The sequence below is a fragment of the Mandrillus leucophaeus genome, unplaced genomic scaffold (genome assembly GCF_000951045.1).
Source record: "Mandrillus leucophaeus isolate KB7577 unplaced genomic scaffold, Mleu.le_1.0 Scaffold465, whole genome shotgun sequence".
Lineage (NCBI taxonomy): Eukaryota > Metazoa > Chordata > Mammalia > Primates > Cercopithecidae > Mandrillus > Mandrillus leucophaeus.
This window is the reverse complement of record NW_012104976.1, coordinates 2,730,691-2,752,575: the sequence shown is the minus strand read 5'-3', so window position 1 is coordinate 2,752,575 and position 21,885 is coordinate 2,730,691. Positions and strand designations below refer to the sequence as shown.

At 38.8% G+C, this 21,885-nt stretch overlaps 1 protein-coding gene across 1 annotated transcript in view; it reads right to left on the bottom strand.

The window, feature by feature from the left end:
- CEP295 (centrosomal protein 295kDa) overlaps positions 1 to 21,885 on the bottom strand; it is a 70,263-nt gene that overhangs the window by 14,383 nt on the left and 33,995 nt on the right. Inside the window, exons 13-18 of the mRNA XM_011995011.1 lie at positions 21,247 to 21,384; positions 20,468 to 20,565; positions 16,694 to 20,207; positions 14,209 to 14,386; positions 13,927 to 14,070; positions 10,193 to 10,345 (exon numbers count right to left, since the gene is read on the bottom strand). Coding sequence (XP_011850401.1) covers positions 10,193 to 10,345; positions 13,927 to 14,070; positions 14,209 to 14,386; positions 16,694 to 20,207; positions 20,468 to 20,565; positions 21,247 to 21,384 — 4,225 coding nt within the window. The remainder of the gene's footprint in view (positions 1 to 10,192; positions 10,346 to 13,926; positions 14,071 to 14,208; positions 14,387 to 16,693; positions 20,208 to 20,467; positions 20,566 to 21,246; positions 21,385 to 21,885) is intronic.

The window sequence follows — 21,885 nt, the reverse complement described above, 5'->3', positions numbered from 1 at the left end:
CCCCAAATCCCAGGCAGCACAGCTCACAGCTTCAAAAGAGACCCCTTCCTTTGGCTTGAGGAGAGAAGGGGGAAGAATAAAGAGGACTTTGTTTTGCAAACTGAATACCCACTCAGTCACAGAAGAATAAGACACTGGGTGGATTTATGAGGTCCCCATACTAGGACCTAGCTGTTGGATGACATTTATAGACACATCCTGGGCTACAAGAGAATCTGCTGCCTTGAAAGGAAGGATCCAGTCCTGGCAGGACTCATCACCTGCTGACTAAAAAGCCCTTGGGTCCTAGCAATGGAAGCCAGGTAGTATATGCCATGGGCCTTAGGTGAGACTCTGAGACATGCTGGCTTCATGCGTGACCCAGCATATTCATAGCTGTGATGGCTATAAGAGACTCCTGTTTGAGAAAAGCAGAGGGAAGAATAAAGGGGACTTTGCCTTGCAGTTTAGGTACCAGCTTGGCCACAGTGGGGAGTAGCACCAAGTGGGATCTTGAGGTCCCCGATTCCAGGCCTTGGCTCTTAGATGCCATCTCTGTTGCGAGAAGTCAGGGACCTCGAACGGAGGGACCGGCTGAAGCAGCGGCAGAACCACATAAATTGTGAAGATTTCATGGACATTTATTAGTTCCCCAAATTAATACTTTTATAATTTCTTACGCCTGTCTTTACTGCAATCTCTGAACATAAATTGTGAAGATTTCATGGACATTTATCACTTCCCCAATCAATACTCTTATGATCTCCTATGCCTGTCTTTAATCTCTTAATCCCGACATCTTCATAAGCTGAGGATGTATGTTGCCTCAGGACCCTGTGATGATTGTGCTAACTGCACAAATTGTTTGTAGAGCATGTTGTGTTTAAACAATGTGAAATTTGGGCACCTTAAGAACTGGATAACAGCGATTTTCAGGGAACAAGGGAGATAACCTTAAAGTCTGGCTGCCTGTGGGCCAGGCAGGACAGAGCCATATTTCTCTTACTGAGGGAAGAGAGAGACCCTCTCTTATTGTTTTATATTGTTTTATACTCAGTACCTGTTTTAAGAAAAAAAAACAAGAAAGTGAAACCAGACGGGCAGCCTGGCGCCAGGCTCGAAACCAGGCCGGGGCCTGCCTGGCCTAAACCTAGTAGTTAAAAATCAACTACACTGTATAGAAGAATATTGTGAAACTCCCTGTTCTGTTCTGTTTCACTCTGACCACCAGTGCATAAAACCCCTGTCACATATCCCTTAGATTGCTCAATCAATCACGACCCTTTCATGTAAAATCTTTAGTATTGTGAGACCTTAAAAGGGACAGAAATTGTGCGCTCGGGGAGCTCAGATTTTAAGACGGTAGCTTGCCGATGGTCCCAGCTGAATAAAGCCCTTCCTTCTACAACTCGGTGTCTGAGAGGTTTTGTCTGCGGCTCATCCTGCTACATTATTACCGAAAACGGGTAAGAGAAATGTTGCTGAATTCTTTCCCCAATAAGGAATATTAATAATAAACAGCCACAGGAAAAGACTGCATTCCCAGGGTGGGGCCTCTAAAATGGCTGCCCTGGGAGTGTCTGCCTTTATGCAGTTGTAGATAGGGATGAAGCACATCCTAGTCTCCTGCGGCGCCCCCAGGCTTGCTAGGATTAGGAAATTCCAGCCTGGCAAAGTCTCATCAGACCGGTTCTCTGCTCTTGAACCCTGACAATGCATGCACAGCAGGACATGGAAGTTCATTAGTGATTCTAGTTTCTCCCTGACCTGCTGCCTTGTGATCTTTTGTTGCCCTTGAAGCATGTGATCTCTGTGACCCACACCCTATTCGTGCACTCCCTCCCTTTTGAAAATTGCTAATAAGAACTTGCTGGTTTTACGGCTCAGGGGGCATCACGGAACCTGCCAACATATGATGTCTCCCCCGGATACCCAGCTTTAAAATTTCTCTCTTTTGTACTGTCTCCCTTTATTTCTCAGACCGGCCAACACTTAGGGAAATAGAAAAGAACCTATGTGAAATATCGGGGGCTGGTTTCCCCCAATACTGAACCTACCCTGGGTCAGAGAGGAGGAAGCCCACTGCCCTGAAGAGTCCCATGCCTAGCAGCATTCACAACAAGCTAACTGAAGAGCCACTGGGCCTTAAGTGATTATCAGTAGTACCATGACAGTACTCTCCATAGGCCTGTGGTGGTGGTGGACAAGGGGAGACTCCTTTGCCTAGGGAAGGGAAGGGAACAGTGGAAAGGACTTTTGGTTTTGGTGCCTGCTTAGCCACAGTAGAGTACCCGACAGAGTTCTAAAGATTCTGATTCCAGGCACTGGCTCCCAGACAACACCTCTGGATTTGCCCAGGGCCACTTGCTGCCCTGAAGGGAAGGATGTAAGACGAGCTGGCTTCACCACCTGCTGACTGCAGAGCCCTAGGGCCTTGAATGAAGGCCTTGATGGTAGGCAGGTAGTGGTTGCAGTGGGCCTTGGCAAGAGAGACACTATTTGTTTGGGAGACAGGAAGGTAAAGAATAAGTCTCTGCTGGGTAGTCCAGAGAATTCTTCTGGATCTTATCCAAGACCACCAGGGCAGTACCTCTATGAGTCTGCAAGAACTACAGTGTTACTGAGCTTGTGGTATCCCCTAATGAAGACATGGCTGCAGGGACCAAAAACTTAGATCACAACACTGAAGCCCCTTTGAATACTCAGAAAACTGTACCAAGATGGATGTGTACAAGCAAGCCCAGACTGCAAAGACTATAAGAAATACCTAACTCTTGGCAGGGAATGGTGGCTCACGCCGGTAATTCTAGCACTTTGGGAGGCTGAGGCGGGTGGAACATGAGGTCAAGAGATTGAGACCATCCTGGCCAATATGGTGAAACCCCGTCTCTATTAAAAATACAAAAATTATCTGGGTGTGGTGGCACGTGCCTGTAGTCCCAGCTACTTGGGTGGCTGAGGCAGGAGAATTGCCTCAACCTGGGAGGCAGAAGTTGCAGTGAGCTGAGATCGTGCCACTGCATTTCAGCCTGGTGACAGAACAAGACTCCGTCTCAAAAAAAAAAAAAAAAAAAAGAAAAAGAAAAAAATACCTAACTTTTTAATGCCCTGGTACAAATGAACATCTACAAGCATTAAGACCATACAGGAAAACATGACCTCGCCAAACTAAATAAGGGACAAGGGGCCAATCCCAGAGACACAGATATGTGACATTTCAGACAGAGAATTCAAAGATAGCTGTTTTGAGGAAACAAAGAAACTCAAGATAACACAGAGAAGGAATTCAGAATCTTATCAGATAAATAAAATGAAGACAGTGAAACAGTTAAAAAGAATCAAGCAGAAATTCTGGAGCTGAAAAATGCAATGGACATACTGAAGAATGGATCAGTCTCTTAATAGTAGAACTGATCAAGCACAAGAATGAATTACTGAACTTGAAGACAGGTTATTTGAAAACGCACAGAGGAGACAAAAGATAAGAGAATTAAAAAGAATGAAGCACGCCTACAAGATCTAGAAAATAGCTTTAAAAGGGTAAATCTACAAGTTATTGGCCTTAAAGAAAAGGTACAGAGACAGGGAGAGAAAGTATGTTCAAAGGGATAATAATAGAGAACTTCCCAAACCTAGTGGAAAATATCAGTATTCAAGTACAAGAGGAATAGAGAACACCAAGCAGATTTAACCCAAGGAAGACTACCTCAAGGCATTGAATAATCAAATTCCCAAAGGTGAAGGATAAAGAAAGAATCCTAAAAGCAGCAAGAGAAAAATAAACAAATAATATACAATGGAGCTCCAATGTCTGGCAGCAGACTTTTCAGTGGAAACCTTACAGGCCAGGAGAGAGTGGCATGACACATTAAAAGTGCGGAAGGAAAAAAACTTTTACCCTAGAATAGTATATCTGGCAAAAATACCCGTCAAAAGTAAAGGTGAAACAAAGACTTTCCTAGACAAATAAAAGCTGAGGGATTTCATCAAAACCAGACCTGTCCTACAAGGGATAATCAAAGGGGTTCTTCAATAGGAAAGAAAACATTAGTAAGCAATAAAAAATGATCTGAAGGTACAAAAATCATTGGTAATAGTACACAGAAATACACAGAATATTATGAAACTGTAATTGTTTTGTGTAAACTAATCATACTTAAACAGAAAGACAAAAAGATGAACAGATAAAAAATAATAAGTACAACTTTTCAAGATATAGACAGTACAATAAGACATAAATAGAAACAACAGAAAGTTAAAAAGCAGGGACAGAAAGTTGAAGTACAGGGTTTTTATTAGTTTTCTCTTTGCTTGTTTATGCAGTCATTGTTAAGTTGTCATCAGTTTTAAATAATGGGTTATAAGATATTATCTGCAAGCTTCAGGGTAACCTCAAAAACATACAACAGATACACAAAAAACAAAAGGCAAGAAATCAAAACATACCACCAGAGAAAATCACCTTCACTAAAACAACAATAACAACAACAACAAAACAGAAGAAAGAAAAGTAGGAAGAGAAGACCACAAAATAACCAGAAAACAAATAACAAAGTGACAAAAGTAAATCATTACTTATCAATAATAACATTCAATGTAAATGGACTAAACTCTCCAAGCAAAAGACATACTGTGGCTGAATGGCAAAAAAAAAACAAGATCCAATGATCCAATGATCTGTTACCTACAAGGAATACACTTCACCTATAAAGAAACACAGACTGAAAACAAAAACATGGAAAAAGAGGCAAATGGAAACCAAAAAACAGCAGGAGTAGCAATACTTACATCAGAAAAAATAGACTTTGGCCAGGTGTGGTGGCTTATGTCTGTAATCCCAGCAGTTTGGGAGGTCCAGGTGGGCAGATCACCTGAGGTCAGGAGTTCGAGACCAGACTGGCCAATGTGGCGAAACCCTATCTTTACTAAAAATACAAAAATTAGCCAGATGTGGTGACACATGCCTGTAATCCAAGCTACTTGGGAGGCTGAAGCAGGAGAATCGCTTGAACCCAGGAGGCGGAGGTTGTAGTGAGCCAAGGTCCTACCACTGTACTCCATACTCCAGCCTCGGTGACAGAGAAAGAAAAAAAAAAAGACTTCAAGACAAAAACTATAGAAAGAGAAAAAGCAGATCATTATATAATGAAAAGGGGTTAGTTCAGCAAGAGGATATAACAATTATAAATATATATGCACCCAACACTGGAGCATCCAGATATATAAGGCAAATATTATTACAGCTAAAGAGATAGCTAGACCCCAGTAAAATAATAGCTAGAGATCTCAACATCCCACTTTCAGCATTGGACAGATCTTCCAGACAGAAAATCAACAAAGAAACATTGGGCTTAATCTTCACCATAGACCAAATGGACCTAATAGATATTTACAGAACATTTCATCCAATGGCTACAGAATACATAGTCTTCTCCTCAGCACATGTATCATTGTCAGAGATAGACCACATGTTAGGCCACAAAACAAGGCTTAAAACATTCAAAACAAACAAACAAACAAACAAAAAAACTCAAATAGACCAGGGGTGGGCACGCCTGTAATCCCAGCACTTTGGGAGGCTGAGGTGGACAGATCACTTGTTCCTGGGCGGTCAGGAGTTTGAGACCAGCCTGGCCAATATGGTTGAAACTCCATCTATACTAAAAATACAAAAATTAGCTAAGCATGGTGGCACATGCCTGCAGTCCCAGTTATTCGGGAGGCAGAGGCAGAAGAATTGCCTTAGCCCGGGAGGTTGAGGCTGCAGTGGGACAAGATCGTGCCACTGCACTCCAGCCTGGATGACAGAGCTAGACTCTGTCTCAAAACAAAAACAAAAACAAAAACAAAACTGAAATAATAACACTTATCTTTTCTGACCACAGTGGAATAAAACTAGAAACCAGTAACAAGATAAAAACTATACAAACACATGGAAATTAAAGCAGTAGGTTCCTGAATGACCAGTGGGTCAATGAAGAGACTAACAAAGAAACTGAAAATTTCTTGAAACAAATGATAATGGAGACACAACATACCCAAACTTATGAAATACAGTAAAAGCAGTACTAAGAGGGAAATTTATAGCTATAAGTATCTACATAAAACAAGAAGAAAAATTTCAAATGAACAACCTAAAAATGCATCTTAAAAAACTAGAAAAGCAAGAGTAAATCAAACCTAAGGTTGGTGGAAGAAAAGAAACAATAAAGATCAGAGGAGAAATAAATGAAAGGGAAATGAATAAAATAATGCAAAAGATCAAGAAACCAAAAATTGGCTTTATGAAAAGATTTTAAAAATTGACAAATCTTTAGCCAGACTAATTATAAAAAAAAGGAGAAGACCCAAATAAATAAAATCAGAAATGAAAAAGGAGACATTATAACAGGTACCGCAGAAATTTAAAGGATCATTAGAGACTACTATTAGCAACTATATGCCAAAATTGGAAAACTAGAAGAAATGAATAAATTCCTAGACACATACAACCTACCAAGGTTGAACCATGAAGAAATCCAAAACCTGAGTAGACCAAGAACGAGTAATGAGATCAAAGCTGAAATAAAAAGTCTCCCAGCAAAGAAAAGCTCAGGACACTATCACTTCACCACTGAATTTTACTGAACACTTAAAGACAAACTAATACCAATCCCACTCAAACTATTCTGAAAAACAGAAGAGGAAGAAATACTGCCAAACTCATTCCGCAAGGCCAGTATTTCCCTAATCCCAAAACCAGACAAAGACGCAATAAAATAAAATTTACAAGTCAATATCTCTGACGCATACTGATGCAAAAATCCTCAATAAAATACTAGCAATCAAATTCAACAACACATTAAAAAGATCATTCATTACGACCAAGTGGAATTTATCCCGGGGATGCGAGGATGGTTCAATGTATGCAAAACAAACAATGTGATATATCCTATCAACAGAATGAAGGACAAAAACTACATGATCATTTCAATGGATGCTGGAAAAGCATCTGATAAAATTCAACATTCCTTCATGATAAAAACCTTAAAAAACTGGGTACAGAAGGAATATACCACAATAAAAGCCATATATGACAGACCCACAGCTAGTATCATACCAAATAGGGAAAAACCTGAAAGCCTTTCCTCTAAGATCTGAAACACAAGGATGCCCACTTTCACCACAGCATTTTTATATGCCAAAAGCACATCACCTGAAAAACAAATCAAGAAAGTAATCCCATTTACTACAGCTACAAAGAAAATTAAATACCTAGGAATTAACAAAACAAGTGAAAGATTTCTACAACGAAAATTGTAAAAGATTGATGGAAGAAATTAAAGGGGACACACAAAAAATGGAAAGATATTCCATGTTCCTGGATTGGAAGAATCCCAACATTATTAAAATGTCCATACTATCCAAAACAATCTGCAGATTCAATGCAAGCCCTATCAAAATACCAATGACATTCTTCATAGAAATAGAAAAAAAATCTTAAAATTCATATGCGACCACAAAAGACCCAGAATAGCCAAAGCTATCCTGAGCAAAAAGAACAAAACTGGAGGAATCTACCTAACTTCAAATTATACTACAGAGTTACAGTAATCAAAAAAGGATGGTACTGGCATAAAAATAGACACATACAGATCAATGGAACAGAATAGAGGACCCAGGAACAATTTCATACATTTACTGTGTACTCAGTTTTGAGAAAGGTGCCAAGAACATACATGGAGGAACAGAGAGTCTCTTCAGTAAATGGTGCTGGGAAAACCGGATATCCATATACAGAAGAATAAAACTAGACCCCTGTCTCTCACCATATACAAAAATCAAACCAAAATGGATTTAAGATTTAAATTTAAGATCTCAAACTTGAAACTACTAAAATAAAACATTGGGGAAACCCTTCAGGTCACTGGTCTGGGCAAAGGATTTCTTGAGCAATACCCCACAAGCACAGGAAACGAAAGCAAAAATGGACAAACGGAATCACATCAAATTAAAAAGCTTTTGCACAGCAAAGGAAACAATCAACCAAGTGAAGAGACAACCAATAGGATGGGAGAAAATGTTTGTAATTACCCATCCATCTGGCAAGGGATTCATAACCAGAATATATAAGGAGCTCAAACAACTCTGTAGGAAAAAATCTAATTATCTGATTAAAAAATGGGCAGAAAATCCGAACAGACATTTCTCAGAAGAAGAAAATGGCAAACAGGCATATGAAAAGGTGCTCAATCAACACCAATGATCACTAGAGAAATGCAAATCAAAACTACTTTGAGATATCCTCCCAGTCCAGTTAAAATGGCTTTTATCTGAGACAGGTAATAATGAATGTTTTGCAAAGATGTGGTGAGAAGGGAACACCGTTGGTGGGAATGTAAATTAGTACAACCACTATGAAGAGCAGTTTGGATGTTCCTCGAAAAACTAAAAATATTGCTACCATATGACTCAGCAATCCTGCTGCTAGGTATATACCCAAAAGAAAGGAAATCATATGTATACTGAGGAGATATCTGCACTCCCATGTTAACTGCAGCCAAGATTTGGAAGTGACCTAAGTGTCCATCAACAAACAAATGGATAAAGAAAATGTGGCACACACCACAATGGAGTACAATTCAGTCATAAAAAGGAACAAGATCATGTCATCTGCAATAACATGGATGGAACTGGAGGTTATTATGTTAAGTGAAATAAGCCAGGCACAGAAAGACAAAGTTCATATGTTTTCACTTATTTGTGGGAACTCAAAATTAAGACAATTGAACTCACGGAGATAGAGAGTAGAACAATGAGTTATCGGAGGCTGGGAAGTGTAGTTGGGGGTCGTTTGGGGAGTGGGGATGGTTAATGGGCACAAATAAGCAGTTAGATAGAATAAAATCTAGTATTTGCTAGCACAACAGGGTGACTATAGTGAATAATTTCATTGTACATTTTGCAATAACTAAAACTGTAATTGAATTGTTTCTAATTAGGTATAAATGCTTGAGGTGATGGATATCCCATTTACCATGATGTGAATATTATACATTGTATACCACTATCAGACTATCCCATATACCCCATAAATAGGTACACCTACTATGTAGCCACAAAAATTAAAAATTAAAAAATAATCTGTTTTATTTTAAAATGTCAAAAATTATAGTTCACTGAAAATTATATCCTTTACAGTTATTTTAATCCACAATTTAAAGAGGAGATATTGAAGTTAATTTTTTTATAAACCCTCAAAAGAATATCCCTTTCCTTCATCTCTCATTCCACTCAACTATAGATACAAGTAAGATATCAATTATCTAAGTAGATGTACAGCTAAAATAAAAATAAGTCTGGCTATAAAATGTAACTTCTCTCTTTTTTTGAGACGGAGTCTCGCTCTGTCGCCCAGGCTGGAGTGCAGTGGCTTGATCTCGGCTCACTGCAAGCTCCGCCTCCCAGGTTCACACCATTCTCCTGCCTAGCTGGGACTACAGGCGCCCACCACTACATCTGCCCATTTTTTGTATTTTTAGTACAGACAGGGTTTCATGGTGTTAGCCAGGATGGTCTCAATCTCCTGACCTCATGATCTGCCAGCCTTTGCCTCCCATAGTGCTGGGATTACAGGCGTGAGCCACTGTGCCTGACCAAAATGTAACTTCTTAAAAGATGCCTTACAACTAATAAAATAGTACTACAATTATGCTTTGTAGGATCAGTACACAAATTATATATAAAATATCCTCTGTTATATATATATAAATTCAGAAGTGAGAAGATTAACATTGGCTGTCTTTGGGTGTTAGGATGAAGTGATTTAAATATTTTTCCTTGTAATTATCTTTATTTTCGAAATATTTAGAAATAAACATAAACGAGCTTATTTAGAATGCCCACAGATAGACTTTTTAAAATATTTAACAGTACTTAATTAGATATGGATTGTTACAAATAAGCTTAAAGATAAAATTTACGGATGCTGCCAATTGTATAAAACTCATACCTTGATAAACTTCTTACTGGTATTTAGTAAAACAATTTAAAAGCAAAATTACTCATTTAACGACTGCATAGAAAAATATAGTAAGGGTGCATCATAACGATTCCATTAACAGCAGTAACTAAGGTTATTTACCATTTTTCACCATTACAAATAACAAAATAATAAATATCTTTTGTCCACGTATCCTTGTGCATACAATTCTACTTTCCATTTATTTCTCACCTGCTTCATCATAGTCATCACCACAGACATTCTCTTGGCCAACCTGTTGAAGACAACTAAATGGATCACAGGCCAATGGGCTCCCAAAGAAACTTTGTTCTCGGCTTATTGAGACTCTCAGGGGGTCTCTGTCTTGATAAATACCTGGTTTACCTGGGGGAAAAAAAAATTTCCACTTCAGTTTCTGGAACTATTAATAGCTAGAACTAAAGTACCAATTTAGATTATGGGTAGAAATCTAAACCCCTAAAGACTTAAAGTACATAGCAAGAAAATAATTCCTTATCTTTCACAGTCAAGCTTTTACATTATTTGTACTCAATTTTACTAAGCTTTTAATGATGCTGCTACCTCACCACATCAGATTATGCCCCAGTATTGACTAATCACAAAGAAAATTCATGGAGAATTTACTAGCCATTATAACATGCATTCACAATTTATATATAAAGTTCAAAAATAACCACAACTAATTTGTGGTATAAGAATCAAGATATGGTTTAGAAGAGAGGGGATGATAACTGGGAAGGTAAAAGAGAAGTGTTTACTGGGTTCTCTAATGTTCCACTTCTTGACCTGGTGGTGTTTACATGGGTGTGATTATTACAGTGATAAACCACTGAAACAAACATGATTTGTGCACTTCTTTGAAGGTTATATTTTGATAAAGCATCCCCCCAAAAGCTGGGGAATTAAGGGTGCTAGGCACTACTACAAAAGGACTACATGCAGCAGGAAACTAAAAACAGAACATTTAAGACTATGTACTTGGAAGAGTTATATCCCTCTCCTGAGATCCCTGTCCATCAACAACATCTCCAGAGGAAACTAAAGGTTTATTCTCCGGAGAAACCGAATCTGATACACTCTGGGGTCCAGGGGATCAGACACAGAAAGGAGGCAAGAGTGGAAGGGGGTGACAGAATGCCATAAGGAAATCAGAGGGCATTAAAACAAAGTCTGTATCCTCAATCCAGATCTCCTAGGTCTGGCTCAATAATATCAACAGCCAGGCTTATATCAAGCTTAGAAGGTATTTCTTTGAATAAACTAAACTTCCCTCAAGGAATGGAATGACAGATACTAAGGTGAGCGTCCTCTCTACAAAGCCATACTTTTTCTAATAAAGTCCAACAGCATATATGGCCCCTCACCCTGACAAAACCTCCAACTGGCCTTTTAGCATCCCGTTCAAATATGAAGATAATAGAGGAAAGGCTCTAAAGTATAAGACAGAGACAACAAAAATGAAAGAACTCAAACAAAAAATATAAAACCCCAAACCAAAAAATCCACTATAAATATTTGAAGTAGATATTCTGCATCCATGAAACAAACAGCAGGATGCTATAAAAAAGGAAAATAATCAGAGAAAAAGAGTAACCTTTTAGAAACTACAATTTGATCAAAAGTTCAAAAGAAAAGTCAGAAGACAAAATTAAGAAAATTTGCCCAGAAAACAAAACCCAAAGAAAAAGAAATGAACTATAAGAAAGAGAAGAAAAAATGGAAAGCTCAATATAGATCAGTATTTCTCAACCTTATTTTTATCATCCCTTAAGGAGTCTTTTTAGACTTTTCCTTTTCAAATTGCCTGTATCCCCATTCAGTTTTAATAACCACAAATATACTGCGTATCTGTTTATGTATATTTGTGCTTTGTATATATAAATAGTAAAAGTTTTTTTCACCTCCCCAAGAACCAATTTTTATCCCTGTAGGGGGAAAAACACCCTTGTTAAGAATGCATAGAATGGCCCATAAAACTTCCAACTAAAAGGTGTTCCACACAAAGAGAAAATAGTGCAAACTACATTATACTGAGAAGTATTTAACTGAAGTAGTAGAAAGTGGAAAGACAGACACTCTAAAAAAACTTTAAGCAAATTAAATAAAGAAGACAATTTACTACACGAAAAAAAGTTTAGAAAAATAAAATATAATCACATAATATACTAATGAACTCAGCAGTGAAAAAGGTCTATGTATCACCATAATGATAATTTAGCTTAACTTTTGCTTAAACCCACTGCAACTATGGAAGTAAATACAAGAAGAAATACTTAAAAGACTTGAAAAGTAACTGCCTCTGGTGAGTGGTATTAAAGGGTGTGTAGGGGGCAGGAAGAACTGCTGTTTCATGTTATACCTTTGAGCGCTATTTCCCCTTTTAAATTACTTGCATGTAATATGATGATACAAGTATTACCCTAAGAAGTATGGTAAAGGCTATGATGAGAACAAGACTTCATGAGAAGGAAATCTGAATAAGTTTACCAAACAAATGACACTTACTAAGTCTTGGGAGGAAGATCATGAGGGCCCGGTAGTTCACCTACTGGGGGTTTTGGTAGGGATTTTAGTTCACCTACCTAGGGATCTTGACTTATTTAGACTTATTCCTAGACTTAAAAGAAACCACTGCAGTCTCAACCCCCTGAACTTAGGTGAGTCTCAACCCCCTGAGCTTAGGTGAGTCTCCCATCTCAGCCTCCCAAGTAGCTGGAACTACAGGCAAGCGCCACCATATGGGGTTTCACTGTGTTACACCAGGTTGGTCTCAATCCTCCCATCTTAGCCTCCCAAAGTGCTGGGATTACAGGTGTGAGTCACTGCACCTGGCATACCTCCCTTAATTCTTTCAAATGCTCAGAAACACAGGTACAATATTTTATAGCTGAAGATCAAAACAGCTAATATTAACATTACAGCTTTTTTTTTCAACTACTATACTAATGAGGATACTACTTCTAAGTACCTTTCTATTGATAAAACTAATTTTCCCCTTTAAAAAATAATTTATTTTGATAAATTTGATCGAGAAAATTATTTAGTGAATCTGAATTCTAAAAATAATTATGAAATTCACATAAGACTATTTATTAAGAATTACAGGGATGGGTGTTTTAATATTTTTTTCTGACACCTGCATGTAGAAAGTAGTACAGTGAATAAATAGATCTGTTCTAATTGACCATAAAGCCAGGATTTAAGCATAATAATCCTATAAAAATACAAGAAAAGAGCAGTGAAAGTAGGAAAGTAGAAAGTGACAAAGGAAAAGAGAAAAAAAACAACCTGAGTGTATCCTAAAGAAACACATTTAGAAGGCAGACATGAAAGGAAGCAGAGGGAACAAGAGTGTCAGAACACAGAAAATCAGAAAATTTTTGTCTACAATAAGTTGGTTTCCCCATAAACAAGATAAAGAAACTGTATAGTCATAGTTATTACCCATGCCACATTTCCTTAAGTCCAAATTTTAAATACTGTTTACATAAACCATTTTTTCCTTTTCATGAAAGTCAGTCTAGGTTTCTTTTTTTTTTTCCAATCTCCCTTTTCTGCTATAAGTTCAACAAAAAACATTTTACACTCTGAAAAAATGTAGACCAGGTGTGGTGGCTCACGCCTCTAATCCCAGCACTTCGGAAGGCTGAGGCGAGCAGATTATCTGAGGTCAGGAGTTCAAGACCAGCCTGGCCAACATGGTGAAACCCTGTCTCTACTAAAAATACAAAAATTAGCTGGGTGTGGTGGTGGGCACCTGTAATCCCAGCTACTCGGGAGGCTGAGGCAGGAGAATTGCTTGAACCCTGAAGGTGGAGGTTGCAGTGAGCCGAGATCATACCATTGCATTCCAGCCTGGGCAACAGAGCAAGACTCCATCTCAAAAAAAAGTAGAAAACTGGCAAATTATTTAAAAATCTTATTTTATCAAACCATCTATTTACCTAGTAGAGAAGTTCTGCCACTTGCTGGTGACTCTACTTCTTGTATCGCACTAAGTTCATGCTGGTTTAAGTCCAAACCACACTTGACTTTTGCTACAGGTGGTTTTGAGGATCTTCTCCCCAGATCTCCTTCCAGATGCTCACCTATTAAGTCAACGACAAGGTTGGGTACAATACAAAATCTATTAACATACTTCTAACTTTTCTTTAACTAACAAACTACAGGGGACGAAAACAAGAAATAATCAGTGAAATAATTACAATCAAACACAATTATCTTACCACTTTGCTTGGCACTAGTGTCGTCTGAAGCCAAATGATCATCATCAGAGTTGTTCCTATCTGCATGCCTAATGTTTTCCTGATCATTTCCTGCTAGATCTTGTGTGTTAGGAAACCACTCTCTGAGCTGTCCCATCTTCTGGGTTTTTAAATCATTTTCAACTGTGGGCTTACTTATCTGAAAAAGTGGAGATGAGGGTGGGGAAACACAAGTTGGGGGATCATGTGAAGAAGTATTCATTAGATTTTTATCTCCCTTCTTAAATTAGAAAGTCAACCAAATAAACAGTTCCATCAATCACACTTTACATTTTTATCTATATATGAAAAATAAGATATGCTTCTAATGCCAAAAGGATTTCCACTGAAAATACAACCATTTGGCTGGGTACTGTGGCTCACGTCTGTAATCCCAGCACTTTGGGAAGCCAAGGTGGGCAGGTCACCTGAAGTCAGGAGTTCAAGACCAGTCTCGCCAACATGGTAAAACCCCATCTCTACTAAAAATACAAAAATTGGCTGGACATAGTGGTGCGTGCCCATAATCCCAGCTACTTAGGAGGCTTAAGCAGGAGAATCACTTGAAACTGGGAGGCAGAGGTTGCAGTGAGCCGAGATCGTGCCATTGCACTCCAGCCTGCAGCCTGGACAACAGAGCAAGATTTCGTCTCAAAAAAAAAAAGAAAGAAAATACAACCATTCACAGCCTTGGACTTAAAAACTTAGTCTCCAGCCAGGTGCAGTGGCTCATGCCTGTAATCCCAGCAGTTCGGGAGGCTGAGGCGGGCAGATCATGATGTCAGGAGATTGAGACCAACCTGGGCAACAGGGCAAAACCCTGTCTCTATAAAAAATACAAAAATTAGCTGGGCCTGGTGGCACATGCCTGTAATCTCAGCTACCCGGGAGGCTGAGGCAAAGGAATCGCTTGAACCAGGGAGTCAGAGGTTGCAGTGAGCCAAGATGACGCCACTGTACTCCAGCCTGGTCACAGAGCAGGACTCCATCTCAAAAACAAACAAACAAACAAAAAACAAAACAAAACAAAAAAAACTTAGACTCCACTGCATCTTTCCATAAGAGATTATATTTGAGTATTTCCCTCTGCTTTTCTTTTGCCATTACTTTTCCTTTAAATGACCAGTAAATCTCTAGACGTTAACTCTTCCTGAACCCAACTTAAGCTTCTTTTCTACATTAAAGGATTTGTAGAATTCTATTTAGACTAAATAATAAATTTAGGAAGTAGCCTTTCATTTATTTATTTTTTTGAGATAGGGTCTCCCTCATTACCCAGGCTGGAGTACAGTGGCATAATATGGTTTACTGCAGCCTCAACCTCCTGGGCTCAAGTCATCCTCCCATGTAAGCCTCCAGAGTTGCTAGGACTAGAGGTACATGCTACCATGCCTGGCTAATTTTTGTATTTTTTGTAGAGACAGGGTTTTGCCATGTTGCCCAGGCTGGTCTTGAACTCCTTGGGCTTGGGAGAACCACCTGCCATGGCCTCTCAAAGTGTTGGAATTATAGGCCTGAGTCACCATGCCCAGCGGAACTGGCCTTTTAAAATAAAAAGGATACATTCAAATTTAGAACATACTCTTGTCTCCCCGGTAGGGCAACTATGAATGAGTCACTGGGCCAGAGTCTTATGAACAATTCAGATATAAGCAGCAGGTCCAACTCTACATCAGCCTAAAATCATTGCCAGTTTTACAACAAGCCATAATAGTGTCACTTGAGAAAAAAGGATGGTATTGATTTTGATTTGTATATAAATGTCAACAAAGAGCACAATGTCCGTTGCTGCATAAGATAAATTCTGCTAACCAGTTATTTTTTACAATTTTAATCTTACAGTAAGCTTAAAATGCATTAAAACAAAACTCCAAAATAAGAATCTACATTGTTTTGTGGTGTGTTTGCATGTGAAATTAACTGAACTTCGGGCCAGGTGTGGTGGCTCACACCTGTAATCCCAGCACTTTGGGAGGCTGAAGTTGGTTTCAGACCAACCTGGCCAACATAGTGAAACCCCATCTCTACTAAAAAAAAAAAATACAAAATTTAGCCAGGTATGGTGGTGCACGCCTGTAATCCCAGCTACTTGGGAGACTGAGGCACAAGAACCACTTAAACCCAGGAGGTGGGAGTTGCAGTGAGCCGACATGGTGCAATGCACCACAGCCTGGACAAGAGAACAAGACCTTGTCTTAAAAAAAAAAAAAAAAAAAAAAAAAAAAAAAAAAAAAAAAAAAAAAAAAAAAATAAATTAATTGGGCTTCACGTAACTCTTAACCTCATAAATACCACGTGGGTGGATTGATTTTTGTTTTAACTTCCATATCATTTAGGGTGGAAAATCAAAGCACAGTTAAGGTCAAACTACTTATTCTCAATAATTGAAAACTTGTAATACTAGTATTAAAAACTGATTTGGGTTTAAGCTTCTATTGTTTCATTATTATTCAGGTTTAAAACATACCTGACTGTCTTTAAAGAAATCCTTCAAAGTCTCTTCATGTTTCTGTATCTGCTGCTGCAATGCTGTTTGTCTCTGTACAAGCAATTTTTCTTGGGCTTTCTGGCTATAATGCAAAACTTTTCTTTGTAGATCCAACTGCTTCTGAAGTCCCAAGTTATCTTGCTGAGCTAAGACAGGCTGTGAAAAACTCAGAAGTCTATCCTGAAACCCTGGGATCACAGGACCACTTGGGGGAGCTGCATATTCATTCTGGGATGAATACAATTCACAAGTGCTTTTAGGTTTAGCTTCTGCAAAAGGTAGAGGAATAAACGAATGCTCTGTTTCCTTGGGTAGCAACAAAGAGGGGATAGTATGCTCAGCAGATTCACTTTTGTTCAACTTCCTTTGTTTGTTTAAAGGCAGTTCTTCCTGGGGTTTCTCATAAGAATACACCACTTCCCTTTGTGCATCCAATTGTGCTGTCAAATTATCTTGCTGAGGCAGAATAGGCTGTGATAAACTCAAAAGTCTATCCTGTAATCTTGGGATCTCAGGATGACTTGAGGGAACAGTATCATTACTTTTGGTTGGGAAAGACTTCTGGGTTCTTTCAGAGTCAACAACAGGCAGTACTACCTGGGATAAGAATGAAGAGGAGCTAACTTGTTCAGATGATACTCTTTTCTCCAATTCACTTAATCTTTGCAAAAGCAATTCTTCTTGGACTTCATGTATAGAGCGAATGACTTTCTTCTGTGTATCCAACTGCTGTTGAAGTGCCTGCAAATCACCATGGTGAGACTGGATAAAATGCTCAGAAGATACCTTTTCCTCAAATTTACATGGTTGTGACAAAACCAGTTCTTTCTGGGTTTTCTCAATAGAAGGAAGGAAATCTGTCTGTGCATGCAAGTGTTCTTCGAGTGCAATCGAATTATCTTGTTGAGGTAAAACAAGATGTGATAAGCCCAACGGCCTATCAGGCAATGTTATCTCTGAGGGTCCTGAGGATACCATATTATCACTGTTAATTGAACATGGTTCTTGGTTTCTTTCAGATTCAGCAAGAGGTAATGAGGTGAGTGAATGCTGTGGTACCAGGGGTAAGGAAGAGGTGTCAACCTGCTCAGGAGATATTCTTCCTTCCCATTCACTCTGTTGATGTAAAAGTAATTCTTCCCGAGCTTCTTGTCTAGCTAGAATGATGGCTTCTCTCTGTGTAGCTAACTGTTCTTGAAGTGCCTTCAAATTATCTTGTTGAGGCTGGATAAGTTGCGATATCCTCAAAAGTCTATCTTGCAATTGTGGGATCTGAAGGTGGCCTGAAAAAATTTTACTTTCACTCTCTGTTAAAAGAGGTTCCAGGATTGTGCCAGACTCAGCTGAAGCTAACGAGGTAAATGAAAGCTGTACCAACTGGGGTATGAATGAAGATGAGCCACTTTGTTCAGAAGCTGTGTTTTCTTGGGTTTTCTGGCTGAAATGAAAGGCTTCTTTCTCAGTGTCTAGCCATGCTTGGTGTTCCTCCAAATTATCTTGTAGAGGTAGAATACATTGTGAAACTCTCAAAAGTCTTTCCTGACATCTTGGGATTTTAGGATGGCTTAAGGGAATGGTAGTGTCACTCTTGATTGATACACATTCCTGGAATCTCTCTGATTCATCTACCTGGGAGAGGGATGAAGAGGTGCCAGTCTGTTCAGAAGAAATCCTTTTCTCCAATTCACTTTCTGTGTGTACAAATTCCTGAGTTCCTTCTTTAGCACCAAGTATTACCCTTTGTATTTGTGACTGTTCTTGGAGTATTGTCAAATTTTCTTGCTGTGGCAGGCTATGCTGTGGGAAACTAAGAGACTTATCCTGAAATGTTGGGATTATCAAATGACTGGAGGGAACTACATTCTCCTTCTCAGATAAATAAAGCTCCTGAATTCTCCTAGGCTCAGCTTTAGCAGAAGCTTGTGAAGCAACTGAATGCTGAACAACCACTGGTGAGGATGAAGAGCTCACTGGCTCAGACTTACTGTCCCCCAAATCTCTTTGTCTATGTAAAAGTAATTCCACCTGAGCTTCATGCCTAGCCTGAAGAGTATCCCTCTGTTTAGTCAACTGTTCTTGGAGCAACTTCAAACTATCATGTAGAGGTAGGAACTGCTGTAGGAAACTCAAAGACCCATCCTGAGATTTGGGGATGTCAGATTGGCATGAAACAAGTCCTTTATCGCTCTTAGATGAATATTGCTCCTGTGTTTTTCCAGATTTCGTATCAGTAGATGGTAGTGAAGTAAATGTATGCTGAGCTACCTGAAATGGGAAAGAAGAGGGCTCAGCCTGTTCAGAACATACTCTTCCATCTAATTCACTCTGTTTATGTACACACAATACTTCCTGGGCTTCTCGCCTAGCCTGAAGGCTATCCTTCTGAATACTCAACTGCTCTTGGAGAAATTTAAAATTATTTTGCTGTGATAGGATAGGCTGTGAAAGACTCAAAAGCCGATCCTGAAGTTGTGAGATCACATGATGGTCTGAGGAAACTGCAGTATTATTCTTGGTTGGTGAAGATTCCTTCATTCTCCCCAAATCTGCTTTGGCAGAAGGCAATAAAGCAGATAAATCCGGAGTTACCAAGGGAAGGAATACCGAGAGGCCAGTTTGCTGTTCCAATTCTTTCTGTTTGCACAAAAGCAACTGTTCCTGAGCTTCCTGTCTTGCCTGAAGAACTTTCTTCTGTAGGTCTAACTGTTCTTGGAGGGCCTTCATATTACCTTGCTGGACTGTGATATTCTCTGAGGGTAGTAAAGGCCTATCATACATTTGATTGATTATAGAATGGCTTGTGGAAACTGTACTTTTGCTCATGGCTGAAAAGGGTTCTTGAATGTTTCCTGATTCAACTTTAACAGGCAGAGAACTAAAAGAATGCTGAGGTACCAGTGGTACAAATGAAGAACGTCCAGTTAGATGGGAAGATATATTTTCACTATTCTCTGAGAACAATTGTTGGGAATCTAAACTTTGAAAAGTTGTTGCCCTAAATGTTTCAGATATTTTTCTAGCATCCTGTGATATTAGCCGCCTGTCATGTGACAAAGCCCTTGAAAGTGTCTCAGAATTTTCGGGGACCAATTTATAGTCTCTCTGTTGTGTTTCAGTCTGAGAGAATTGCCTTAGATGTTCTTGTGATTCTAAAGACTGATTGGTTAAAGTATCTGAAGCTCCTGATGTTTCTGCTGTTTCCACCTGTCTTTGTGGAAAGTGATTTTGTTTCGCTACTTGAAAATGATCTCGTTCTAATTTGGAGGTCTGTACAGGTTGTACGGGTTGGTATTTGTCAGGACTCAACTTGAGTCTCTGACCTTGATCCCAATGCTCTGATATAGCAGTTGGTCTCTCAGATTTCCATGACGGCACTGATACGACAGAATCAGTTATCAGTGATGGAGCTGACATTGACGGGCACCTTCCTTTTAACATAGTTTGATATTCAAGTAATCGCTTCCTGGCTGTTTCAACAGACTGCCTGTGTAACCTAACAAAAACAAAAGCAATTATTCTTTTTTAATGAAAAACAAAAAGCCCCATATCTATACATTAAATTTAACAAACAGCAATCTAGGATTGGCAATACTCATGGTGAAAAGAAATTACACTCACACTGTCCTTTAAGAATGGCAGTTCTAAATGCCATAGTTCTAAGGAAATCCAAATTAGATCTTCATATAAATGAAATAATAAATCCTAAAAATGTAGCCACATATGATCACATACAAATTATAATCTAGCTAATACCTGTTTTGTTGTAAAAGCTGATGTTGATAGTTACGAATCATCTGCCTATGACTATCTTCATCAGAAATTACAGCGCATGATGCTGGAGCAATGCCAACCTAATAAAAGACAAAGTTACTAATTAAAAAGCAAATTTAGAAAAAGTATTGAGGTATTTTTTACATCCAGTTCTATAATTGTAAACTTCTATACAGCTTTATTTTTTACAAAATGACTGGCATTTCTATTGGTAAGAAATGAACTAATCTGTCATTCTCCTTTAGTGCAGGTCCAAAAGCTCAACGTACACATTACCTACAAACCATGTTGATATCTATTAATATCCTATAGAAACTGAAAGATGAAAGCCGTAACTGATGCAAATTTATTCATATATACATACATTATATTAAAAAAAGACCAAATAAAAATTATAAAGGCATTTTACTCTTATTATTATTTTTTGAGATGGAGTCTCGCTCTGCAACCTCCACCTCCCAGGTTCAAGCGATTCTCCTGCCTCAGCCTCCGCAGTAGCTGGGATTACAGGCACGTGCCACCACGCCCAGCTAATTTTTGTATTTTTAGTAGAGATGGGGTTTCACCACATTGGCCAGGCTGCTCTCGAACTCCTGACCTGAAGTGATCTGCCCGTTTCGGCCTCCCAAAGTGCTGAGATTACAGGCATGAGCCACCACGCCTGATATCCATTTTACTTTTCTTAAATGCTACAAGTGCTCATATTTTCTTGCCCCCCTCACCAAACGATTTATGTAGTGATGAGATTTTCTGCATCCTACCCCAGTCGGTTGAGTTTTTTTTCTTTTTTCTTCTTCCAGCTGAGCCCTGAAGCAGTCAGTTTCTAATCTTAATTTTTGCTGTTCAATTTGTTCAAGTAATTCCAATTGCTTTTGCTTCTGCTCTTCTATTTCCATTATCTAGGTAACAAAAATACTATTGATCTATTAACAACAAACTCATACAAAGGCAAAGCTAACACACATTCCATTTAAAAGAAATTAGGTTTCTTCACCAAGAGTACCAATTTTCAAAGAAGTAAGTGGTGATGCTTTATCTCTGTTGCTGTCACTGAATAGCTGTTGAACAGCTATTCTAAGTAGTTTTGAAGTTTTAGTAGAGACGGGGTTTCACCATGTTGGCCAGGCTGGTCTCAAACTCCTGACCTTGGGTGATCCGCCCACCTAAGCCTCCCAAAGTGCTGGGATTCCTAAACTGGGGATGGGATTAAAAGATGGGAAATGGGAAAAAGGGATAGAAGTAAAAAAAGGCAGAAGGAAAAGAAAGAATAAATAAATAAACTATTTCTACTTTCTGAGCACACAGGGAAACCGTGATCACCACTGAAGAACTACCCTGAAGTAGCAAATGATGTACAGCCAAATTCTATGTTCACACATTTAATAGTATAAATAATAAGT